This window comes from Corvus kubaryi, unplaced genomic scaffold (assembly GCF_017639235.1).
Source record: "Corvus kubaryi isolate FWS band 111438036 unplaced genomic scaffold, C.kubaryi_AGA036_p1.0 split1-37296, whole genome shotgun sequence".
Taxonomy (NCBI): Eukaryota; Metazoa; Chordata; class Aves; order Passeriformes; family Corvidae; genus Corvus; species Corvus kubaryi.
The window spans coordinates 7,755,906-7,780,715 of NW_024582075.1; the positions used below are offsets into that span (position 1 = coordinate 7,755,906).

At 38.6% G+C, this 24,810-nt stretch overlaps 1 protein-coding gene across 6 annotated transcripts in view; it reads left to right on the top strand.

Annotated features, from left to right (window-relative positions):
- FAM172A (family with sequence similarity 172 member A) overlaps nt 1-24,810 on the top strand; it is a 265,833-nt gene that overhangs the window by 191,929 nt on the left and 49,094 nt on the right. For all 6 annotated transcript variants that reach the window (XM_042013175.1, XM_042013176.1, XM_042013173.1 and 3 more), the window contains 2 exons: nt 19-135; nt 3,195-3,279. In XM_042013175.1, coding sequence (XP_041869109.1) covers nt 19-135; nt 3,195-3,279 — 202 coding nt within the window. The remainder of the gene's footprint in view (nt 1-18; nt 136-3,194; nt 3,280-24,810) is intronic.

Genomic DNA, 24,810 nt, shown 5'->3' on the forward strand with positions numbered 1-24,810 from the left:
ACAATATTTTTTTAACAGATGATTCAACGAGAGGCAGAAGTGAAGAATAGGGTAACTGCCGTGGCGTTGACAGACTCTGTTCACAATGTGTGGCATCAAGAAGTTGGCAAAACTATTCGAGAGTGGATGAGAGAGGTAAGGCCATGTTTTTTTAAAGAATTTGAGTATATACATCTGTATGTGGCTGAGTAAACATGTCTGGGTGTGAAAGACAGCATATTACGGGACAGTGGAAATTGTGTATTCATACCAGCCACTAAAATAACCAAGGTTAAAGCCATTTCCAAGTTAGCAGTCAAAATAAGAAGCACCAAGTCCAGTGTTTCTTCACAGCAAAATTAGAGACATGACTAGGCAGGCCATGCAGTGCCTGATACCTGGAGCAAAGTCCTGGGTGCACTCTGTGGTACTGGTTTGACCTGGCAATGGTGGAAAATCCCCTTTAAGCTCTTCATGACTCAGTTTGATGATTTTCAGAACTGGCAAAATAACCTTTCTCTCAGCAGCTTTTTGATATGTATTTACTCCTGTAGCACTTGGAAGTTCTTATACTCAGGGATGGGGCTGCTGAGATTTTAAAACTTGTATTTTTAGAGTGATACCAACTAAGCTACTGTTCATGAGTCTCATCCTCACCAGATCAGGCTCATCTCTGTGTTTTGTGCATTCCCATGGCAGAACACTAAAACATAGCTGCACAGAGTGAATTTAAACTAGTCACATCCTGAGCTTTCTGTTAGACTTGACTTTTTCTCATGGATTTAGTGAAACTTTGTGTAAAGAGTGCCTATTCCTGACTTAACCTTAAAGTTTTATAGGCCGCGACTGATGGGAATAGAGGATCACCTGGGATGCAGCCTGACAGCTCTGACTTAAGTGTTAAAAATATAAAGAATGCTAACCCCTACAGGCTCTGTCAGAGAAATCCCCATTTTCTTTAAGGGAAATCAAAACCTTAAAATATGTGTTATGTAGTAAAACTGAAATTTTAAATCCTGTAATTTGAATCTGACAACTCCATTTTTCTTTAAGCATTTAGTCTGAATAAGAAAAGTGCATTACCTTTAATTTCATTTGCAGAAAGTAGATGTTAAAGAATAAGTTAAATGATTAATGGCCTAAAAAGTGGATGGAGTGTCATAACTTACATTAGCATTAAAAATCTCCTATAAGAAAGAAGAATTTTACATATGTGAAATGTGGCTGAGTGGTATTAAGACTAGCATATCACCTGGATATCTCTTACTTTAATCAGGTTTAAGGCTAGTGGTAAAATGAATAATAATTAAAATATACACCTAATCGCTGCCTGTCTGTAGGGCTAATTGCTGTCATTGAAAGAATGAATTGTTAAAATAAAGTAATTCTTCATCAGAGCTATCTCTCCTGTATCACTGGCGGCCTATTTTTAGTACCTATAGAAGTCATGATTTTTGAATTTATTAGGAGCTGTGATGAATGATAAAACAAATCATCCATTTACATATCTTGACACTGCTTTCGAGAATACTTATTTCTTACAGGCAAGTGTCACATTGTATATAAAAGCTAGTTAATTGTGTGCTAATCTTCTGTATTATCTCCAGCTCTCTGATGTAGTGTTCTATCAGTAGTTAATATTAATTTTACTTATTTCAAATGATTGTAATACTTCATAAAAATTCTACTTCTTTTGTAATTTCTACCACCTTACACTTGCAATTTCACATTCAGCTGTTAATTAAAATTACACATGCAAATCATAAAATTATAATGCTTTACTACTTCAAACCTTAAAACCTTTGTGAAATACTTCCATTTTAACAGTTTTTTACTAAATATATTACTGGATAGTGTGTTTGTTTTTTTCTTTTTCCATTGAGTTCAATAGTTTCATTGATCTACTGTTTCTTACAAAAATCTGCCATGCTTTGTGAACTTCACTTTCTAATCTCATACAGCAACCCTTCCTTTATGTTGTCCCTGCTCTCCCTGGTCCCAGAACAGTAGGGTTGCCTTGACAAATCTATTCAAAAGCCATTCCTCGCCCTTTATTGGTGGGGACTGAAGCCTTTGAAATTCTCTCCTCACTGCAACACAGCTGACATCTTCTTCCAGACAGAATGAATTAAGGAAATACAATAAGATACTTGATCTACCAGTCAAGGATCTTTCCACAGTGAGGACGGACTCCATGGCACACAACTAGGGCAGCAAGCATCTACAAATACACAATACATGCTGTTTACCAGAAAGAGAAGTTGTCCATTTTTACTATCATGACTGATGGCATGATTTTTTTAGAAATCTGTAGGAAAATTGATTGGGTCTTTTCAAAAAGTTCTGTGGTTTTTTTGCCTCTTCCCCTTAATGGAGTTAATCAGGTTTTCAGAAAGGAAAAATTCAGATTTTTAATAGAGCAAGCAATGTAAATCTTGTTGTTCAGCTGGTAATCTTATTAAAAATGTAGTTGTGCTTTATAATTAAATCTTCAATTCAGTAAATTTGGTGTAGTTTTAGCATATTTTATTAAAATCATATTATCTAATACTTCAGTTTATAGACTACTCTGAATAGATAGCATTTGTAGCAAAACATTTAGGAAATTCATGGTAAATTCATCCTACTCAAAGGTTCAGGAATGAAAGGTAAGTGTAAAGGCCTCCTGAATATAACTCCCCAGAGACCAGTATTTGCCTTTTTTTTTAATGTTCATGCACCTTCATCTCAGCTATATTTCCAATTACTTGAATATTAATCTGCTATCTTGATGGCTTTTAGACATTCTTTCCACAGTGTACTCTCAAAACACCCTGAAAAATTCTGATTTTGTTATGTTAGCAAATGAGCAGGCTGAGTGTTATATCAACACCAACTAGGAAAAGCTGAAAATGTGTGGTGGGTAGTTTAGCCACTTGTTGGTCCAAACACCTACTCAAGTCCACTGGCTCTCAAAGCTCTTAAAAGACATGCTAATTCAGAACATTACAAATCTCCTGAATTATGGTCTTACTCTACTTACTTAGTGTGAAACAACAGTATTTCATCGTCAGTAAGTGTAAGTTAGTGTAGGGTACTGTCTAGTCACTATGGGGACTGCTATGTAAATTAGTTTGAGTATTTTGATGTGATCATTGTCCTTACTTGCAACACCGGTGTTTATTTTTGCTCTGAGTTTTTGGCTTATCCCAAGAATTGCCTACCTGCTCTTACAGAACTGCTGTAACTGGGTGTCCAGCTCCGAGCCCCTGGACACATCCGTGGAGTCCATGCTGCCAGACTGTCCCCGTGTCTCTGCAGGTACATCCATTTGTTTGCAGTAAGCCAGTGTACATGTTTATGCCCAGAAGCAGCTTGTTAATTTTAAAATGCATTTTAACCCTTCTACAGCAAGATGTGGCTGACAGCATATGACTGCTGCTATTTTATGCAGCCCACTCTTATTCTTTTTTTTTTTTTGCTTTGTGTGGGATTTAAGTTCTCTTGTCTACTTGTTGCTTGAATTTTTCTAGTCTTCCTTTCTGTTTAAGTAATTGATGACATTATATGTAAGAGTCTAAGAAAAATAATAGTGATAACAAGAACTGGGAAATTTATCATAGAGCCTTGAATAAATATCTAACTCTATGTAGGCAACAAGGTTTTAAAGAAGTACATAATGAAAGTTATGGTTACAATAAATGAGACACTTTCCTGAATGCTGTTCAGCAGAAGTGTAGCTTACAAAGCAAATTATTTGCAGCATCCAATAATGTTGATGTGAGTTTTCTGTTGATTTTTTAAAAAGCTATGTTTTTCATTAATGAATCATAATCATAAGAAGCACATGAAATAACACAGAGACTTTCATTAAATGTGTGATAATTCCAGAAAATAGATGTAGTTATCAATGTAAAAGGAAAATCTCCAATCTCTGTAGAAAAGTAATCTAAAATACATAGAGCAGTTACTGAACTTTCATGCTTGATTATCAGGTTTCCTAAAAGCCATAGGTAGCATATTTCTGTAGAATGTAAAACCAAGTTCAAAGGAAGACACAGCCTATACAATATTGATTTAAAAGCTGAAACAATATTTGACCTTGCTCTGTGGGATGCAGTTGTTTGGTTGACAAGTTAGTTTCATATCTGTCTGCATTTGTGAGGTTGTTAGTGAGACCTAGCCTTGCAGATGAAACTGAGTTTATTACAAGATATTTTTAAGGTTTGGAAAATGTAGGTCTTTTTTTTTGAGAGCTCACAACAAGAGACTTTAATTACATTTCTGCTATGGTTTGGGATCTCACCATGCAGATCCTCAGCTCTGTATAGAATTGACACTGCTCTTTGGTGCTTTGGAAAATTATATATTACTGAAATTTTCATAAATTCAACATCCATTTAGCAACTTTATGCTCTTTTAGGGGAGATTACCGCAGTTTAAAAGAAAAATATTGTTTTCAGGAGTGGAATTCTTTAAAATAGGATTAACTTCCAATCTCTGATGTGTCTGCTGCTATTGTGAAAGGCTACATGTAGAGGTCATTTTAGTCTGGTAAATTAGGGCTTGGATAGCAACTGGTCAGTATTTATTGAACACTGGCAAACACTGACATCAGAGCATCTCCCCTCTTTCTTTGTATTCATCTAATGTAAATAATCTAAAAGGTATTATATAAAAGAAATCTTAAGTGTTATTTAAAAAGAAGACTGATGCTTCATTAGAGCTGTAAATAATAAGTCGTGATTTTATGTTTCTGTTGAAGATGGGTCACAGTGGCCTTAATGTTTCTGCACCACTTAATGAATTTCCAAGGTGCACAGAAGTGGTAGAAGAATTAATTTAAATTGGGTAGGATTTCAGTCAGTAAAAGTAGCGTATTTGTATTTGGTGCATACATTGAGATGAATTAAGATCACTAATGTTTTAGAAGTTCTCAACAGAGATTTTTTATAATGGTTTAATGTAAGACAACTATTTGCAGGCTAATTCTTTGTAATATAAATGTAGTTTAAAATAGTATAACTTTATGTGACTGCTCCTGAATTATCAGTTTGCTCACACGTTTTTGCCTATATTTCTTGTAATTGTTTTGTATATGAACAACTGTAAAAGATGTACAGAGAACCAAGTGAATAATTCATACAGAGTCTTTATATGAGCAACAGTATAAACCTACATTGGGGTAATATGTAATAAATTTATTAAATGTTACTAGATGTAGAAGCATTATTGTTTAATGTGAGAGATCTGATTTCACTCTTTTCTTGAGAATTGCGGTACTGAAAGAGCCCACACTCAAATCCTGGCAGCACTGCCCTTGGTATTTCAATGAATGACAATGAGAGCAATCAGAACAGTGACAGATCTTTTCAAATAAACCTTTTGCTGTAGAAAGATTCACTTCTATGCTTGGAAGCCCATCTTTTATCTCTGTTTGCACTGAAAATAACTTCAGAAATAACTGCCTTATGGTCACATCTCTTGAGCCAGCTTTTCCAAAAAGGGTCTGATATTCAACCATTCAGTATACTGGGTTTTACAGGCAATCCTACTGGGTTTTACAGGCAATACTACAGGCAGTTCCTACTGCAGATTATCTCAGAGTCTCTTGCTTTTCCCTTAGAATCACTAGAGACAAAATAAATGACCATCAAACTGAAAAAATTACTTGTGTTTTTCCAGATAAAGTTGTTAAAGCTTTTGATTGAAGAATTATGAAGTAATTAAAATGTTTGCCATGATTGATTCATGTCTTACTTGATTACAAAAAGGAATGACTACACTTTAATAATTATTATTAAATAGTCATATAATTATAAATGTTGAAAGCCTGAGAACAACAATACAGAAAAAGCAAGCCATAATAAATCCATTGTCTGTTCTTGTGGCGAGAGGTACTTTGTGGGTCCCACCTTCATGGTCTTTCATCCACGTCTCAAGGATTTCGTGCATGCTGGTGTCATAGTTTAATATCTTCTGGCATCTTGTTGGTGACATGGACAGTGAGATTGAAGGCACCCTCAGCAAGTTTGTCAGCAACATCAAGCTGTGTGCTGCAGCTGGCATGCTAGAAGGAAGGGATGTCGCCCGGAGGGATTTTGAGATATGGGCCTGCAGAAGACACGTGGATCCCATAAAGTTCCACAAGGCCAAGTGCAAGTCCTGCACATGGGTCAGGGCAATCCCAAGCACAAATACCGGCTGTGCAGGCTGTCAATTGGCAGCAGCTCTGAGAAGAGTGATATGCAGTTGTTGGTTGACAAAAAACTCAACATGAAGCAACAGTGTGCACTTCCAGCCCAGAAAGACAACCGTATCCTGGGCTGCATCAAAAGCATGACCAGCAGGTCAAGGCGATTGGTTCTGCCCCTCTGCTCTGCTTTGGTGAGACCTCATGTGGCTGACTGCATCCAGCTCTGGGGTGCTCAGCGCAAGATAGATGTAGTCCCACTGGACCAAGTCCAGAGGAGCCACGAAGATGCTCAGAGGGGTGGAGGACATCTCCCATGAAGACTAGAGTGAAAGAGTTGTTCGGCCTGGAGAAGAGACTGCTGGGGGCCCTTGGAGCACCTTCTAATATTTAAAGGTGCTACAAGAGAGCTGGTGAGGGGCTTTTGACAAGGGCATGAAGTGACAGGACAACAGGGGAATGGCTTCAAACTGACAGAGGGCAGTTTTAGATTAGAAAAGACAGGAAAGAAACTCTTCCCTGTGAGGATGGTGAGGCACTGGCACAGGTTGCCCAGAGAAGTTGTGGATGCCCCATCCCTGCAAGTGTTCAAAACCAACTTGAATGGGGCTTTGAGCAACCTGGTCTACTGGAAGTTTGCTCAAACTCCCATGACAGGGGGGTTGGAACTTCTAAGACTCCTATCTCCTACTCTCTTCACTTTCAGCCCTAGTTAAGATCCTCTGTTAGACTTGAGGTTATCTTCTGTCTCAGTCTTAACCTACCTTCCTAATGGAATCAAACGAAAATACATCTCTTCTGTCTCAGAGGAGATGGATCCATCTCCCATCTAAGACATAAGAAAATGTAGGATGGAGAAAGATGAAGACTACAAAGCAGTCTGTACATTGAAGATTGTCACATGAAATGGAGTAAGGGTGGGAGTATTACTGGTTAGGAGACTGGACAACACTTGGAATTTGACGCAGACAGTGGAATAGATGTTTTAATGACAGGTTGCACTGCATTACTGCTAACAGTAGTTGTAGTTCATGCTGTGTCTCTGAGACCTACAACATTTCTCCTAGTTCTGGAGCAGGGAGTTCAGAAGCCCTTGGGAAGTCATCCTACTGGAGCAACTACTGGGGAGGAATAGCTGAAAGTAGGCATGGGAAAAGCAGATCCATGGATCTGCATTCATCTGTGATGCTGTTCAGGAATTAAATCACTTTGATTTCAGGACAGTGGCCTGAACTTCACCCAAGGATAGGTATTGTGGTAAATTTTGTTGGGTAAACATGGCCTTTGTTTTCCTCAATCCTGTTTGTATTCCTTAGCCCATGTGTTTCTGCCAGTGAAAGCTTGTTATTTAGGAGAGAAGATTAAACTTTGCAGTATTTTGCCAAAGTGGATATGCACCAACACTCATTTAAAGTAATCAAGTGAAGATGTTGTAACATTAGTAAAATGAATTGCCTAATCAAATCTTTTTAAAGCCTTCCTAGTTGGCCCCCAAAATCACTAGTTATTCTGTTAACAGTTGCAGCCAATGTAGTTAAAACATTATGAAATAAGGAAATTATAACATTAAAAGACAAACAATGGAATGAAACACTGACAGTAATCAAGAAAAGTTCTATTCACAGAACAGCCTAGACTTGAATATGTCTATCTAATAAGAGAAAAAGTGCAAGAATTAATTCATACAGCTGAATAAAGTGGCTGGTAGAAGAAAAACAAACTTAATTTTGGGGGACAGGTATGATGTGTGCTGGTGGTGCTCTTGAGCGAGTCTTCAGATAGTATTTCCTAGTACCAAACATCAAGCTTGAACTCTGTATTATATATCAAGCATTTAATTACATTTAGGTAAGCCAACCACAGCTTTTTTTTTTTTAATTTGAATTTTAAAAATATCATTAATATAATTTCTAACAGAGTACTGCAGGTTTGGGGGGTTTTTACAGATAAATAAATAGAAGGGGAAAAAAAGACTGGACAGAATGGTTGAGGTGGGAAAGGACCTCTGGAGGTCATCAAGATTATCTTGCTCAGGCCAGGCCACCTGGACCAAGTAGTCCAAGGCTATGTCCAGCCTTCCATAGGACGTATTACCTGTCAGTAAAGAAATCATGATAATGGTAATTCATATCCATGTAAGATTGTGCAGTTTTTGCTGGCATACTTGCCTAAGTTTCAAAAGACCACACAGAATCATTCCATAGCCATATGGTGTGTAACCATGATGGTTGTGTAGGATGCAGGTCTGTACATGAGTGACTATGGAGCGGTAGTTTTCCAGGTAAGGTAGTCACCTTTTTGTGTGTCAGCACCAAAAGAAGGTCCGTCATATTGTAGAAAGTGGTTGTTTTCTTGCTTTGTCTTTTCAAATCCTTCTAACTGAAAAAAGGGAAGAGGGCCTGATTGTGGTTTCTGACAAAGTTTGTCTCAACAAAGAGCGGGGTTGTCATCCATTGAGCCTCACAGTAAAAGCACAGCGTTTCCAGATGTGTTGAACTCATAATGTGTACTAAGGTGCTTTTTGATATTTTTTTCTGTGTACATATGAAACTTGCAGACCAAAGCAGATGAAAGATGAGATTTGCAGACCTCACTGAAAAATAAGTTGAGTCCTTGGCATAGCTTGATTTAATATCAAGAAAGAATGTGGTACTGAAGAGTCCCCTCAAAACTACTGCTTTGTGTTGATTAATAAAATAGCATCAATAATACTCTGTGGCACAATGGTAAATTTAAGTAAAATTATTCTGGACTTTTAGATCTGCTTAAAAACACCAATCCAAGAAACTGACCGCATCACTTGAACAGCAAGCCCTTCACTGGCAGAGCAGGTGTGCAGCCTGTGGCCCCACACACAAGTGCTGATCAGGTAGAGATCTTGTTGCAAAGCTTGTGTTGATACCAGGGAAACAATGAATTACCCATTAGGTTATGGCAGTGGTAGTTTCTGTTGGCTTTATCTAACAGGTTACTCCTGCCTGCTGTTTCAAGAGTTCAGTTGTGTATTTCCTCAGAAAAGCCTATCTGCGGATGCGCCCCATGCTGAGCAGATCCTGGGGTTCAAACAGGAGGCTCTCCAGTGAGGTCAGATGGACTCTCCAACACCACAGGGTCTGTGTACAGGGGTAATTGCATTAGTGAGGCTTGTGACAGCTCTGGGGAAGGATCGACTTACTTCTTTATGCTTTTTTTCCTCAGCTGTATTTGCACCACACTACAGTTCCACTCTTACACATTTATGTATCTTGCTCATAACAAACAAGGCAGAAGCAACCACAAATTGTATCAAGTGCAGCGACAATACCTGGCTTGTACTCTTAATAGCTTTTAGCCCAGTTTACCAATGCTTCTCTTTTTTTTGTTCACTCTTCAATCAATTTAATGTGGACTCTTCTGAGCTGTTTTCTGATACTAGTGTTTCATGACCAGGGATAGGCATCAAGCAGTACAAGAAATAGGAACAAAGCCATGCACTTTTTAAAATAAAGCAATTAGCAATTTTTTCATTCTGTTAAAAATGTTATTTTTGCATTCACTAGTCATTCATGGGTATTAATATTACATTAATCAGTGTTTACTGTAAAGCTCTTTGCATTTTATGTCTTCATGTGCATGTAGTTCTGTCAATAAAAACTTTGAATTTCAGGAGGAAAGATAAAATGGTGAAGCTTTTTCATCAAGGTGGCAGGTTCCTGTATCTAGCTGCATGTTAATTTAAGGTATTTGCAAGATTAATACACAAGTGGAGGAGTTCAGGAATCTGCAGTGTGAAGCTTGCTTCATCACCCATGTTAACATTCCCATCTGCTGCTAAAACTGGTCCTGCACTTCCATTTTTGCTGCTGTACTTTGTCGGGGACAGGAAATCATTACAGTAACTTTGAGGCACCAGACTTTCTTAGCCACAGCTCTGGCAATTGCTGCACTAAGTCCAACTTTAACTTATCTCTTCTTAGCATGGGAAGTAAGTAGCTTTTTTCCTGTTCCTGATTCTTCAAAGGAGCTCTGCTTTTATACTCCTGCTCAGTTTCAGGTGTTGCAGACAGCTTTTCATTTCATGTGTAAACCTAGCTGGATGTGAGCTCCTATGTTGTGCTCAGAGTAGCTTAGCTCTACAGTGCTTTGGAAAGGACAAAGTTTATAGAGACCTGTTGAGTAATATTGCAGAATCTGTTCCGGAGTGCCAGAGCCTCAACAGTAAATATGAAAATGTGAATTTGAAAGCATTGACTTGAATTGCCACATGTTGCTTGTGTCAGAGAGTTCGATAACGCTCATTCATTTACTGTTCTACAAAATAGTTACATGTACTTGAGGCACTACTGATACTGGAGAAACAGTTTCATCAAAAATTATTCTTGTACTCAAACATATCTATTTATCATAGCAATTTTTTGGAGTAGAGTGAACTAGTTAGTTGTTGTCTTAGGGTCCCTGAGGCTGTCTTTGTGGTAATAATGAATAATTTAAATTATTACAGTCAGATATTTCCTATGAAGCATTTGAGAACTATTAGACTGCTGTGACTGTTGTTTCTGATACTACTTAATGCTATCTCATTAGTGCATTATGTATCCATATCCATCTGCACGTTGGCAGGTCTTACTCCACTGTGTGATTACAAACTCTTCTAGAACACTCAACCCTGTAAGGAGGTATTCCCTGAGAGATGTCCTCCAAAATTCAATAGCAATAATTTTTATTTGTATTGACATAAAATCCAAAAGATTTTTCACATTTCAGTTTTCGTTTTCTGTTAGAATCCAGATTCAGATTTGGATTTAGATTTGGATTTGTTAGAATTTTTCAGAAAGTTCCGTTTCAGTAGAAAACTTTTCTTTTTTCACAAATGTATGTCGTTTAGGTGGGGAAGGATATTTAGATCCCTTATTGTCCACTTTTAGGTACAGGTCTTTAACCTTTGACCAGGTGTTATATTGAAATTTAAAACTTCAATTTGGTGAAAATGTTTCTTCTAGTAAGTCATTCAGCCTTGGCTGAAAGGATGCAAGACATGGGGAATCCATTGCTCCTTTCCCTTTATGATTTGCAAACTGCTCATTTCTGGTTTGGCTTTGTCTGGTTTCAGGTTCCAACCATTAGTTCTTGTTGTGCGTTTTCTACCCTAAGTTAAAGAACTGTTTGGTAAATTGCTTTTTCTCCCTGTGAGTTACATACTGGCATCGAGTCAACACACCATTTTCTTTTGAGAAACGTAATAGATTGAGTTCTTTAAGTCTCAGTGCAAGTTAATTTCTCCAGGTTTCAAATGCTTTCATACATTTCTCTGTGGCATCTCCAGTCGTTCAACTTCTTTGAGATACACCTGTCTACATCTTAGTAATGTAATATCAAATCTTTTCTACCTGATTCTCTCCCATTTCATTAGGTAACAGTTACATTTGACCCTTTTATCACCCTACTACAAAGAGTCAGTTTGGGAGGAACTTTCCCTTTCTAGAGCTGATGCTCTTCGTCTTGGTTTTAAACTAGTATTAGGAAGCATTGCAGGTAGCTTTTTTAGAAAAATAAACAAAAAAAATACACTAACTTGAAAAAAAAAAATAAAAAGGCCATCACCTTTCTTAACAGCCATTCCATCCTTCTTCTCATTTACAAGTTTTACCAGCAGTAAATTTGTATATATTTCCTGTGTGGTTGAATAGCCATAGGACACTCCAGCAATAACATCTCTATTCAATAGTGGTTTCTCTATGATAGCTGCATTTGCAGATTACTTACTCTGCAAGTTCTTAGAAATGTGGAATAGTACTGACTTTCAACCCCTTTTCATGCATAAACAATTCTAGAGTTGTTCCATTTGTCCCCTCATGAATTTATGAAACAATTTCTGCCTAAGTTGAAGTTTTAGTTAAGTAATGAAGTTGTCATTAAGTTTCTCCAACTTTTGTGGTAGTAGTTTACAGCATAGAAGAAGAAATGAGGAATGTGTCTTCCTAGTAAAAGGAAGACATTTTAATGTCTCTCTTGAAAGACATTTGGGAGTAACTCACATGTTGGACACAGTACCTGGAATCAAACAGCTGGCAAAGCAGCAGTCATCACCAATCAACCAGAGTAGGTAAGGGGCTCCAGTGTAATGATAGTCCAGAAGTTTCATGGGAAGCCTGGGAAGAGCAAAATGTAGTTGCTGAAAACAAAAGGGAGATAAAGCACACTTTCTAAAAATGCTTAGCAAAGGTGACATAATTTTTCCTCCTGCTCAGAATGTCTCAAGGAATAAATGAATTGCCTGACAAAAAATGGAGTATACTCTCTTTGTATATAAATCCTTATCAGCTAACATGCTAATTTATCAAAGAATGAAACTGAGTTTATTTGTGTAGGAGTTATTTTCCGGTAAGTTGCATTGGCTTGAATTAATTACATTTGTGTACCTTAATTCCTCATTAGTAGACTCCAGTATCACAGCATTGTGGTTCTCAAAGGGATTTTTAGTATGCATCAGCCTCATCCCCCAGCCCAGAGCAGGAGCAAACCTTCTTACATTACTTCCTGACAGGTGCTTGTCTTCTTGGTTCTTTCCTTTGTGTTGTGTAATGACACATCCTCTCTGGGCAGTCTCTTCCAAACTTCCAGTTTTAGTTACCCATTCTTCCTGGTGCGAGTGTACAGCCTCAGGAACAGCTGAGTAAGCACCAGTCACCCTCAAAAAAGAGATACTGTTCTTCATGCCCGTAGAACTTAGGGTAGGAATTTATGGACCTAGATATCCATTTTTCCTTTATTTTTCTTGAGATTTATGTCAGGCTACCTATGCAAATAGTTTTCTCTGAAATTTTGGATTAGGATTTTCCCATCTTCTGTACCTTCTCTGGTACTTTAAGCATTATTTTAAATGAACATCAGTAGCCAGTTAACTGATTTGTGGCTCTTGAGTACAAACTCTGCAAGCCTGCCAAATCAGAAATATTTATCCCTGAGAAGATATTGATGAGCAGCAAAACAGAATGTACTTCATCAAACAATCTTTTTTTTTCCCAAATAGGGAACAGAAGCATATATTGAACAATTTTCTTCTGCATTTAGTTATTTACGGTTTCATCAGCTCCATCTGAAAACTGATGCATTTTTGCATTTGTTGCTTGTATATTTTGCTAAGTTTGCCAGCCATACAATGTTTTTACTAAGATAACTTTAGCTTTCTTTATCATATTTTGCTGATTTTCATTTTTTATATTTCTTAACTGATTTCACTCTTTTGCTAAACCAGGAGGACTAATGCTGTTAGGTGTTTTTTGTCATCCAACAACTTTGTAAAAATACCATTAATTCATTTATGTTTAAATATCACATCTTGATTAAGTTTACCAATCTTATTCCTACTTTGAAGAAGAAAACACCCTTTTTGAAGCTCCAAACTTCAAAATGTGTGTTGCCAGCAGACGCTTCTCTCTGTTCAGTTCCACCAATATCACCAGGCCCCAGGCAGCCAGCCATTTGTATTTATCCAGTCAAAACACTGCCCAAAATGGTAAAGTCGTGGAAGGTATTACACGTTTTTGTCTATGAGCATTGTTCATTGTTTTTAGAAACTCTTAATACTTGTGACCACCAATGTCCATCTCCTGAACTTACACTTTTCAGGGTGAGGAAACTCTCCATGAATTGCAGAGGTATGCCTATGGACAAACTTAGTCCGTTCACTGTTTTGCCATGGTTGTTTGTCACAAAGCTCCTCACCAGCATCTTCTACTGGGCTTATTTAGTGTACAAATTTACGTGCACCATAGAGCCAAGATCAGATTTATCAGTATTGTTAATAATAGGGCTCCACATCCTTATCACTTCTGTGCACTTCAATCAACCTAAGTAATAAGGTAGTAATGTAGTAAGGTAAGCCTAGGTAATAAGCAGACTTTTTAATAGTGCAGGCATACAAATTATGCCATCATAGTACAGTTACCAGTAATGCCAATTGTATCAAATTGGGGTTCATGGCTATGGTTAGACAACAAACAAGAATTGGAAAAAGTAGCAGTGGCATAGCATTAATTTCATCATTCCTTTTCTTTTTATTTGCTGGATAAATTTATTTGCAACACATGGAGGTTAAATTTATATTATATTTGCCTTCTTAGCACCCTGCCCTCAAACAACTAATGTAACAGTTTTCTGACTGCTCCAGCTAGTTCTCAGCTGAGAGGATTGGTTTACCAACCTGTGAGATAACCAAAACATGAGAAACATCAAGTTCCACAATGCCATTTTTAGAAACCCTTTGCACAGTATATTTGCACTTTAAACTTCCTCCCATCTAGGAACATTTGGGACGCCAAATTTTCTGTAGAAAGGACTTGTCATTTTCTGATAACCTGCATCAGCAACTAATCTTGTCATGCTGATGTACAGGGACGGTTAAGAGACTTGTTCTAAAGCATCGTGATTGTTAAATAGTTAATAAAAGCAAAAGCAAACAAGTGCTAAGAATTCAAATTTGTTTGGCTAGATAGTGTTAAGAACAAGGCTAATTTAAGCAGGCATGTTATATTCTTATATTACAACATGCAAACCATACCCTATGAAATAATTGTTTACCATATATATCTTAATATTATGAATAATGATGTATTCCAATAAATAATTTAATGAACCACATTTAATAAGCAGCATATTTTAATCTATATTCCAATTTTTGTGTGAAAGACATTTCCCCACACATTAATTCTTTTATTTCAGATAGGTTTGCAAGACATACCTACAACAGCTTAACAGAGAAATAATCCACACAGTTAATAGAGTAAACCATTTTAGACTATTTTCATTACTACTGCTGTGATCGTCAGTTTGAAGATAAATGTCATGTACTTTCAAACAAACATAGTTAAGTGCCTATCATTGCATTTAAGAAAAAAAGTTGTGTAAATGAGGCAATGTGTTCTTACCACTTTATCTAAGATTTTTATGTTAATATATTGTTTGAAATTATGCACATTATAAAATATAAAATGCACACAATACAATTTGTAACACATATAAATAAACACCACATCTATTTGAAATCTGAAGGCCTATTTTGACTCTTAGATACTTAAACGATGATCTGTTTGAATCTGGTAGACCTTAGCTGTGACTTTGCCTTGCTGGGCAAGGCAGGTCATCTTTCATTACTGTCTTTGCCTCTAGATGATCAGTGCTATTATGTTGGAGTTTAAACTATATCCTGAACTGGATGTTAAACTGGAAGGGCTTTGCGTGGAAGGGAGCTTTCCTGCCTGAAGGTGTACATGCCGTGACTGCTCCAACAGGATATTTCCACTGCAGCTGTACATGCAATACAAACAAATGGGAACATAAACATATTTCAAAACACTTGTGCTGCAGAAGCAGGCATCATTTTTTTATTCTAGATGAGCTGACCTTCAAGGACTCATCCTTAACTCTGAATAGTTACATTTGAAGGTTTATTATTTGGTTAATTTGGGGACACAGTTCTAGACTGTAGACTGTATCTGTTTATGCAACTTGGTCCATTCAGTGAAATATATTCCCTTTTCCACAAAGGAAACCTCCCACAAAATCCCATCAGATTAAACAAACACATGTAAAATAATGGCTGAAGTACAGTGTCCAGCAGTACTATGTTGGACACTGGTAACAGTATGTGTCAGAGCTGTGAGATGAGATTTGGGTTGTTTCAGGACTATTCTGGATGTTTATGATTTTGACAATTTCCTGCTACTGACTACAGAATTTATACTCACATTGGGTGTACCTTGCAAATTCGGCACAACTTAAAAATCTTGCAGATTCCTTTTGGCTGCTAGGCACCTGATTCGGCTGCCACTGAATTTTCCCTGTGATTTTGGTGGGTCTATCTTTAGTTCTTGTCCCAACAGACCACTATTTTAAACCAAATGCCAAGTGTGAACTAATGACAAATTTTTAAGAGTGTTCTTTTCTTCTTCTTGGATGAAACATACTAAACATTTGTGTCATACTCTGTCTGATACCATTCTTTCCTTACTCTTTAAGCACACACCTCCTCTCCTCCAGGAAAGTATCAGCTTCTCATAAAAATGTGCGTGCCTGTGCAGAGGAATGAGTGCAGCTTTGGAGAATTAGGACCTAAAAGAACACAAGAGGAACCCTGCACTGTTGACTGGCAATTGGTCACCTGCCTTTGAGATGGTGGTTTGGGACCCCATCTGCTGTCGTGGGAATTGAACTTGGTTGTTGCTTCTGGTGTCAGTGGCCTAACCATTGCACTGTCTTATAGGTGAAGGCTCTCCCTTTCTCATCCGTCTTAAAAAAGGAGTCGATTTCCACCTGTTTTTTTAAGGAACAGCATTCATTGCTTCCAGGCTGCAGCATCAAGGCACTGCTAGTTTCCATGACTTCAATCAGTCAGTCTGTCCTAGATTATTATTTTTACCAATGCCTTGTAAATGCCATGCATTTTTTGAAACAGTATATCATGGGATGGAGAAGCCTCACAAGTGAAGAGGCACGGTGTTCACTCAAGCTAACAGTAGGATTTCTGGTACACTAAGCAGAGGAGGAGTCAGTGACAGATTAAAGGAGAGCCAAAACGCTGTTTTTCAAATCCTGTCATCTCTGGGTGACAATGAAGAGAAACCACAAACATCCAGTGGAGATGGCACCAAAGTGTGGTGGGCTTCCCCATCAGCCAAATGCTACAGGTTTTTCTCATTGAGGCAAATAAGCAAGACCATGCCTTAAACAAGGAGATTAGATGCAAAGGGGTCGTTAATACCAGTATACCCAGCCTATGAGAAATGTGGGTTAACTGGAAAACAGATACCACTGGGGAATCCATCATGTTGCATGATGTCAGTAGAAAATACACACATAATCCTGGGAATGTCAGCTCTCTTTATCTCTATACATCCTTGTGTCTTTCTTCCAAAGCAGCTCAGGGCTCAGCAGAGAAGTGAGGACTTTTTCTTTTATTTTGTGTTTTGATCATGAAGTTTATGTTTCATTAAAGTTTTAGAAATTCCAGGTGAAATAGAAGTGTGAGCATTTTTATCACCTCCTGTCAGACTGCCTCACTTTAGGAGAACTCTGCTACACGCTACGGGCAAGTCCCTGGTTTCTGCCAATTAGTGTCTTTACTAGAACTACATTTTTATTTGTGTGGTTTTAGCTGTATTCACAGCTTGTAGTTTGCACCCACAGATAAATAATGTTATCTTGGTAACAGAGGTACAGTCAGTCCCAAGTGAATTGATTTGTCATCATCCAAAGCTATTATCAGCCAGGTAAAATTTATTCTTTGTAGAAATGAGGAAATAGAAATTGATTTTGAATAGTTATTCTTCGCCTATGCAGGCTCTTTCACTACATATTTTGTTAATTCTGGTATGATTTTTCTGTGCTACATTTCTTTTTCTAAACTCTTCCTCTGATTTCATGCCTGACTTTTTTTAATGCTACTAAATGATTTACTGAAGCTCTACAAGTGATATTTCATTCGCCAGGGAGACTGAGCTGAGTGCTGTCCCCAAATTCGATACAATATTATGTTAGAATTAATATGGATATTGATGCAAAATTAATGCAAATAGACTCCACATCTAATCCCACACTCCCTCACTCAAGTTCACTGGCAGCAACAGCAAGTTACTTCTTTGATTTCAGTGCTGGATATACAATATTTATGAGAGGTTGCACTTTACAGCTCTACTTTGGTTATCGTTATTCCAGTGCACATTAAAACAGTTTTTGGAACTGAATTTGTTTTGCTGTTGTCAGACCCCACTTAGACAAACCTGAGTTTGTGCTTTGGCATATTTAGCTTGTGGCTTAACCCAGTAAAAGCTACACCAGCAGCTTCCTAAAGGTACAGAATGTAATCAGCATTTTGCAGGTTGTACCTGTACAGGACCATGCAGGACACTGCTCAGAGTCATGAGTGCCTATGGTGTGCATGGCAGTATTTGACCATTTAATGTCTCACTTCTGCTTTACATGTCTGCAAAGTCTGGCTAGAGTGCACTGTTAGAATGTAATTGGTATAACTAACTATTATGAAAGATCAGGATAGAAGTCATCACCAGACTTCAAAGGTCTTAACAGATTGGTGGGCCAATGTGATGTGTGATAAAGACTGGTTTAAACTATTTTAATCCTCTTGTCCTGCTAGCTTCAGACTCATTGAAAATGTTGTTTTGATACTCTTTGGCATGTAGATCATGTATGACAGTTGAGACATAGGCTTAGGTTTAAAATGTAGCTGTTAAAATAAATTGGGAATTGTACAACCATTTTCAAGCAATCAGGCTTTTATGAGTTGCTTTCTGAAGCCTAACTGTCCCCAGATAGTTTTGTTTATATTTTCACTAAACGTGAAAGCTCATACGGGTTAAGTGTGCAATTCAATGACAATTTACTTTATGGGGAAAAATCAGTAGATATTCCTCTGTGATGTTTTGGTATGGGAGAGACAAATGCCCATCAGGAAAACTTGCCTATTCCTGGTGGGTTTGATCTTTTTTCCCCTTGGACTTGGCATTGCATCTCTGCCATCAGTGCCAATGTACATGGCTGAATTCCAATAGCGAAGCCTCTTTCCCAGGTGTCATGCAGTCACTTTTCCCAAAGCAATGGGCAGAGCAGAGGGAGGGGTGTTTTCTGCTCATCACCTCATGGATACTTTGTATTTGGAGAGCTATGGCTGTTTCCTCGAGCAGCACACAAGCAGACCTCCCTAGGTACACTAGCAGAGATGCTTCTCTGGCTTACAGCCTCTGCCTTTTGCTGCTCCAGCATTCCACCCTGTGGTCCATCATAGTGTCTGAACACTGTAGATCTGGGGAGGAAAATGCTCAGAAACATTTTAGCAAAGCAAAATAACATGCAGCAAGCTACTTGTCTCCACCAAATTGAGCATGGGTGTAATTATCCTTTTAACCAAGATGCTTTAAAATAGACCAGGAGTGACTGAGAGGCAGTGAGAGCAGCCCAGTGATAGACTTAAAGTTCAACAGAGGGGAAAAAAATCATACAAGGATTTCACAAGCAATGACACTTGGATGGTATTTGGGAAATCTTTTTCTTTCAAGACTATCTTGCGATTTACTATGGGAGTAGCACATCAAAGCTGCACTGACTTCAAAGCTTAGAACCACTTACAGCTTCCAGCTATTACTAAAACCTACCACTTCACCCTGCCAGCAGCTCATCTCAGCTGCCTCTTTAAGTTACACCCATCTACTTCCTGCCTTCTGATTTTGGGGAGGGGAAAAAAAAATAGCCAGAAAAACGTGTAAATTAAATATAGCTGTTCACACTGAAGCAATGTCAAAGTCAGGGGAAAAAGGCAAATGAAGGCATTAAGACATTAAAGATTTAGTACAAACTCAACAGTGATTTACATATGCACACTCTCATTTGGCTGACTCTAATAAAGCTGTCTGCTTTGAGAAAGTTCCCTGAGAGAGTGTTACGCCAGGGTAACAGCCCCTGAATGAGGTGTGCAATCTGTGTGGGCTGTTATTGAGGTCCAGATATTACCTGTAGCTTGACACAACCAGCAGTGCCATGGCACTCCGGGATATCTTCACATATTCACATATATTCACACACAATTAAATTAGTTCCCATCCCTGTTCCATAGGGGCAGTCCACATCCACTGATCTGCAGAGACATCTGCTCATGTACCTCAAAACAGTGTGCCACTATGAGGCAATGATCACCATTTATTGCTCCAGTATTTTTGATTCTTTTGTATTAGCAGTAGAGATCTTGGAGGCAACATTTTTATATTGTATATTTTGGGAGTCCCTGAAACAGTTGTAGTAGCACAGGGCTGTGCTACTTTCTCCAAATTGATAGAAGAAGGCTAAAATGTACCAGAGTGGTAATTTATTGTGGTATTAATGTTGTTCAACACTTTAAAATGGTACATTGTTATTTTCTGATTGGGAGATTTTTATACCTGGGTTTTTAAAATGGTACATTAATTTCTGAATACGATTTGTCTTGCAGATGACATATTAATAGGAAGTTAGGAACGGCTGTGGTCTTTGTTTAGTATAAGAGTTTGTATATTTGGCACAGATCAATGACATACTCTAGAGCTAAATGCCATTAATCCACTTACAGACATTCACTGCAATAAAGAGAAATTACCATTGAAAGAGCCAATCATACATTAAGGGGAATTTCTCTGTTTCCTTGCATAGTCTTATATTTTGAAAATGCCTTTGCAAGTGTTTAAAGTTGATTTTATTTTTTCCTTCATTTCTTCCCTTTACAAGGAAGGATTTTGGCAGCAGTGGGAATGCTGGTGGCTTATCCCAGGTGAGCTGGGACAGCAGAGATGGCTCCGCGTGGTGCCAACCTGCTGTTTGTGGCCACAGTGTCCCATCAGGGGGGTTGTCTTATCCTCACCCACACACACAAATTATGTGCTTCTGCATTAGACATGTGGCAGATCTCAGTACAGAAGTGGGAAGGCAGACTGTTTTGCCTGGATGGTGGTTGCCACTGGATGTAAATAATTGAATTATTGTGTACCACAGTCAGTTGACAGAAAGAGTATTCTAAAAAGCTGACGTATGTAAAAAGTGTACAGGGACATAATGTTGAATCTGTAATATATATATATATGGCTAATGTATGTTCTCTATGAAGAACATGGCTCTGCTTTAAACTTGTAGAGGGGTTGATGGGAGCTTCCTGGCTGGCTGATGATGCAATCAAAAAGTAAGGTTATTTGTAATAATTACAGACACTCCATCAATACATTTATATATTTTGCTGTGTGATAGGTTTTTTTCTCTTCTTAATAAATGCATTTCTCTCAAATAAACTGTGCAGTCCAGTAACAGCACAGTCATTTGAAGTTCATTGAAAATATAGGAGGACATCATGTCTTCTGTCTTTATGTTAAACTTGGTATATTAAGTTTCTTGCACAGCTTGCAGCATGGAGGTGTGATATACAGCTGTGGCAAGGCAGGCTAACCACATACAAATTCATGAAGTACTGCTGGATTAGCAGGAACCAACAAGGGTGTGCAAAAAGGCATGATTTCTGTAACTTTTCATTTATGACTTAATTAAAATAACAAGTTTGGATTTTGTTGTCTGTAAATAACAATGCACAAATCATCTGCAGAAGCTATTGTTTCATATGCTTACTTTCACAGCATAAAGGTTCTATCAGTTAGCTGCAGTGCATACACAAGCAGAGCTTGTGGACTTGAAGTTACAGATCAAACATGTAAGGATACAACAAATTATTTTGGATTAGTGCAGAAAATTCAGGAAAGCATAGTGAATTCCTTAACTCACAGGTTTTTGTCTAAATTTCCCATTATTTTTCTTCATATATTCTTTGTCTTTTTAATGTTTTGTTCCCTTCATGTTCAAAGATGGCAAGATTATGGAAGCAATAGGCACTGCAGCCTACATTTAAATTTAGTTGTGATATGGCAGTGTGGAAAATGTTCCCCTGATGTCAGGCTGGCTTGATCCTCTGTCTACATTATTAAACCTCTTGAAACACCTCCATTATAGTGTTCACCTTGCTTGACTTCAAAGAGCAGTGAAGCTACGTAGAGCGAGTGAGCCACAACTCTGCAGAGCGAGTTACCTGTGGTTACTTAGAAATGCTAATGCATTCTCTGCTGTGTTTATGAAGTTATCTGTTTGCTGTTCTGCAATTCTAGAGTCAAAATAATAAAATGACTGAGATAAATACAGAATCTAGAGATATTCTGTGATTTGAAGTAATTGCCATTCACCTTTTGAAACCTTTTCCATGCCCATCTCCATTCCCCCACCACTTTGCTTTCCCCCCAGAAAAAAACCCCGAACCCGAACAATTAATTAAATAGGTTATTTTGGGGGAAAGCAAAGTTGGCACTATTACTGAGGAACCTCTTGAGTGTGGTCTCACGGAGTCACTCAAGAAAAGGATGTGGATGAATGCCTGACTTATCACTGGGATAGTTTATTGGGAACTAATCTGTTCAAAATGTTTGGACTAAACTAAAACCTGGCTTGCTCATCTAATGAAAAAAGTCAAAACAGAGAAGAAAGTGCCATGGTTTGTGTTAGGTGACACTATGCCCTGCTTGTCTAATTTGATTACACAGAGCCACTGAAGCCCCAGGCAAAGCTGATTTTAGCTATAATCAGCTTCTTAACCTTTTGAGAACTAACATAAACACTACCTACTAGTGGTTAATTATGTTGCTCTACTACATACAACAAAGTACAAAGGTAAAAGTGTAGAACTGCAGTAACACATGTTGTGACAAGATCACTCCAGGGGATTACAGCCCTCCATGTTTTATCTGTGCTCACTGATTTCTTTCTTAAAAATTAAAAATGGGCTGTGAGCAGGGAGCATCAGTTTATCAATTGCAGGCAGTATTGCCTGGTTGTGCTACTGCCTCATCTCAAATTCCTCTTACATACTGAAGGGATGACCTACTGTGGGTTGGACTGCTATGGTGGTGGATGTGCTATTTTTTAATTGTTTAGGATTATCTTTGTTCTAATTGCTTATTTGTATTTAAGCATGTATGCTCCCTTCCTCTGTGATGAGCATCTTCCAGAAAGTTTTGTAATCTCTTCTGGCAGAAACACCATGTCCATATGAGACACCTGTCACTAGGTAAGATAAATAGGATATATTTTAGTTTCAGATTTTGCATATACATATATAGGCAAGAAGTAAAAATCTGCGGCACAAAAACTGGGCCTTTGCAGGATCCGTATATCCTAGCTTCCTGTGTGTTTTGGTTCATACACTTCCTCTAGTTTGACAGAAAATTTGCATTTCCATGACCTTCAAACCTTTAGGAGATTTCCAAGCCAATGAGTTTTCAGTGTGTTTTAATTTTTTCTGACCTATGCTGATCCCTGGTGTTTATATAAGGAAGTCTAGATCTACTCATCTTACACACTTGCTTCTCTTATATTCTTGCTACTTGGAGGTAGCATGTTGCCTCTGGGTTTTCCACTCTGTAGAAAGTATGTCTGTTTTACTCTTTCTGTCCTACTGTTGTTGTCAGCAATGCATCATTCATCTCCAAAAGTTAGCTCAGAGTAGCACCCCTAATGACTTACCATTACGAGCAGCATTAGCACGGGTGTTGCAGGGCAGCCTTAGGCTACTGGTGTACTCAGCTCTGTGTCAATGGGGGTGTTGTGGTAACCCAAAAGGTTATTGTATTCCATAATTATCCGTCCGCAAAATTGTTACTGCCTCTTTGTGACCCTGCCGCCGGGGATGGAGGGGGCTGGGGTGGGGAAGGGTGTGGTTTCTGCCACTTGTAAAGTCTGCTCGGGCAGGCCTAGCGTGCTCTTTCGCAGCATGGTTTTTGCCTCACTGGCTTCTTGGTCTTGGCTTAGGAAGAGGCTTTTCCTTTTTGGCTTCTCTTTCTGGGGTTTGGTTTTTTCCCTCGCCTCAGAGAGACTTCAGGTAGCAGTTTTGAGCTGCCTGGAGGCGAGTTGCATAGGTTCCTGCTCGCTGCTGCCGCACGGAGTAGGGGCGGCCCCGCTCCAGCTCGCCATCGGCAGCCAGCCGAGGAGAGGAGGCTACGGAGTCACCCCAGCCCAGACACATAGCCTTGCCTGCTCCTGTTGTCTCCTGCCGAGAGAAAGGCGGTGTCCCTCCGCAGGTTCTGGCCCTGACCGAGTTTCCAGCCACCATCGGAGCACGCCAGCTGCCTTTCTCAGCAGAGCTTGGCTACTGCAGAGATAAGCAGGGTGGTGAGGGAAGACTGACACCAGTTTTCCGTTTGTCCTTCAAACCATGCACTCAAGGACTTCCCATCATTTTTGGGTCTCTCGTTGTTCTGGGAGAGAGCCTACGAGGTTTAGCAGTTTTGTATCTGGTGATAATTTGCTATTATTTCTTGATCGTTGCTGTTCTCCTTGTTAGTAAACTGCTATCTTTTTTGTGTACATCTGCTCATATTCATAACTTATTTGTGGAAAGCGACTGGTTGAACCTCTAAAGGGAGGCACCTCATTCCAGAGTGCTGTCCTTCAAATTGTCTTAAACTAAGACAGGGGGCATTATGAAGCTGGACCACCAGGTCTCAGGGCCTTCAATGCCTTCAGCCCACCTGCTTCCCATGAAAATTGTAGCGAAGCCCTGTGGTAGCAGATAGATTAGCAGGGATACAGTTACACCAGGGAGATAGATTGGCCTTCACTTAATTCAAATATTTATTTTATTAACTAGGAATAATAATGACTGGAGTTAATGAAGTAATAATACGAAAAAACCTCACTACCAACACAACTACAATAAATAATAACACGACACTTGCACACATAAAAATCTCGGTGAGTGTATATATACAAGGACATGCACAAGTTATTTACAAGGTCAGAGTTGGTTTCCTTTTCATGCAGGCAACAACTGTAAGGTTTACCTTACACATATTTATCCATGGCAAAAGTACAGTCTGTTGAGCAGAAATTGGGCCAACTACTAGCTTCTGAGCATCAGAGAGGTGGCAGGTTTTTTTGGCTGACTCTCTACAAGGATGTGAGTGGACTCCTGAGTTCTGGAGAGGAATGAGGAATCTCTTGAAATTTGCTGAATGACTTGGTGATATGATCTTCATCTTGGGCCCCATGATTTTCTACAGGAAAGGGGTATGAGTAAAGAAACTGAGGCTGACTGTGACCCCTTTGGGTTTCTT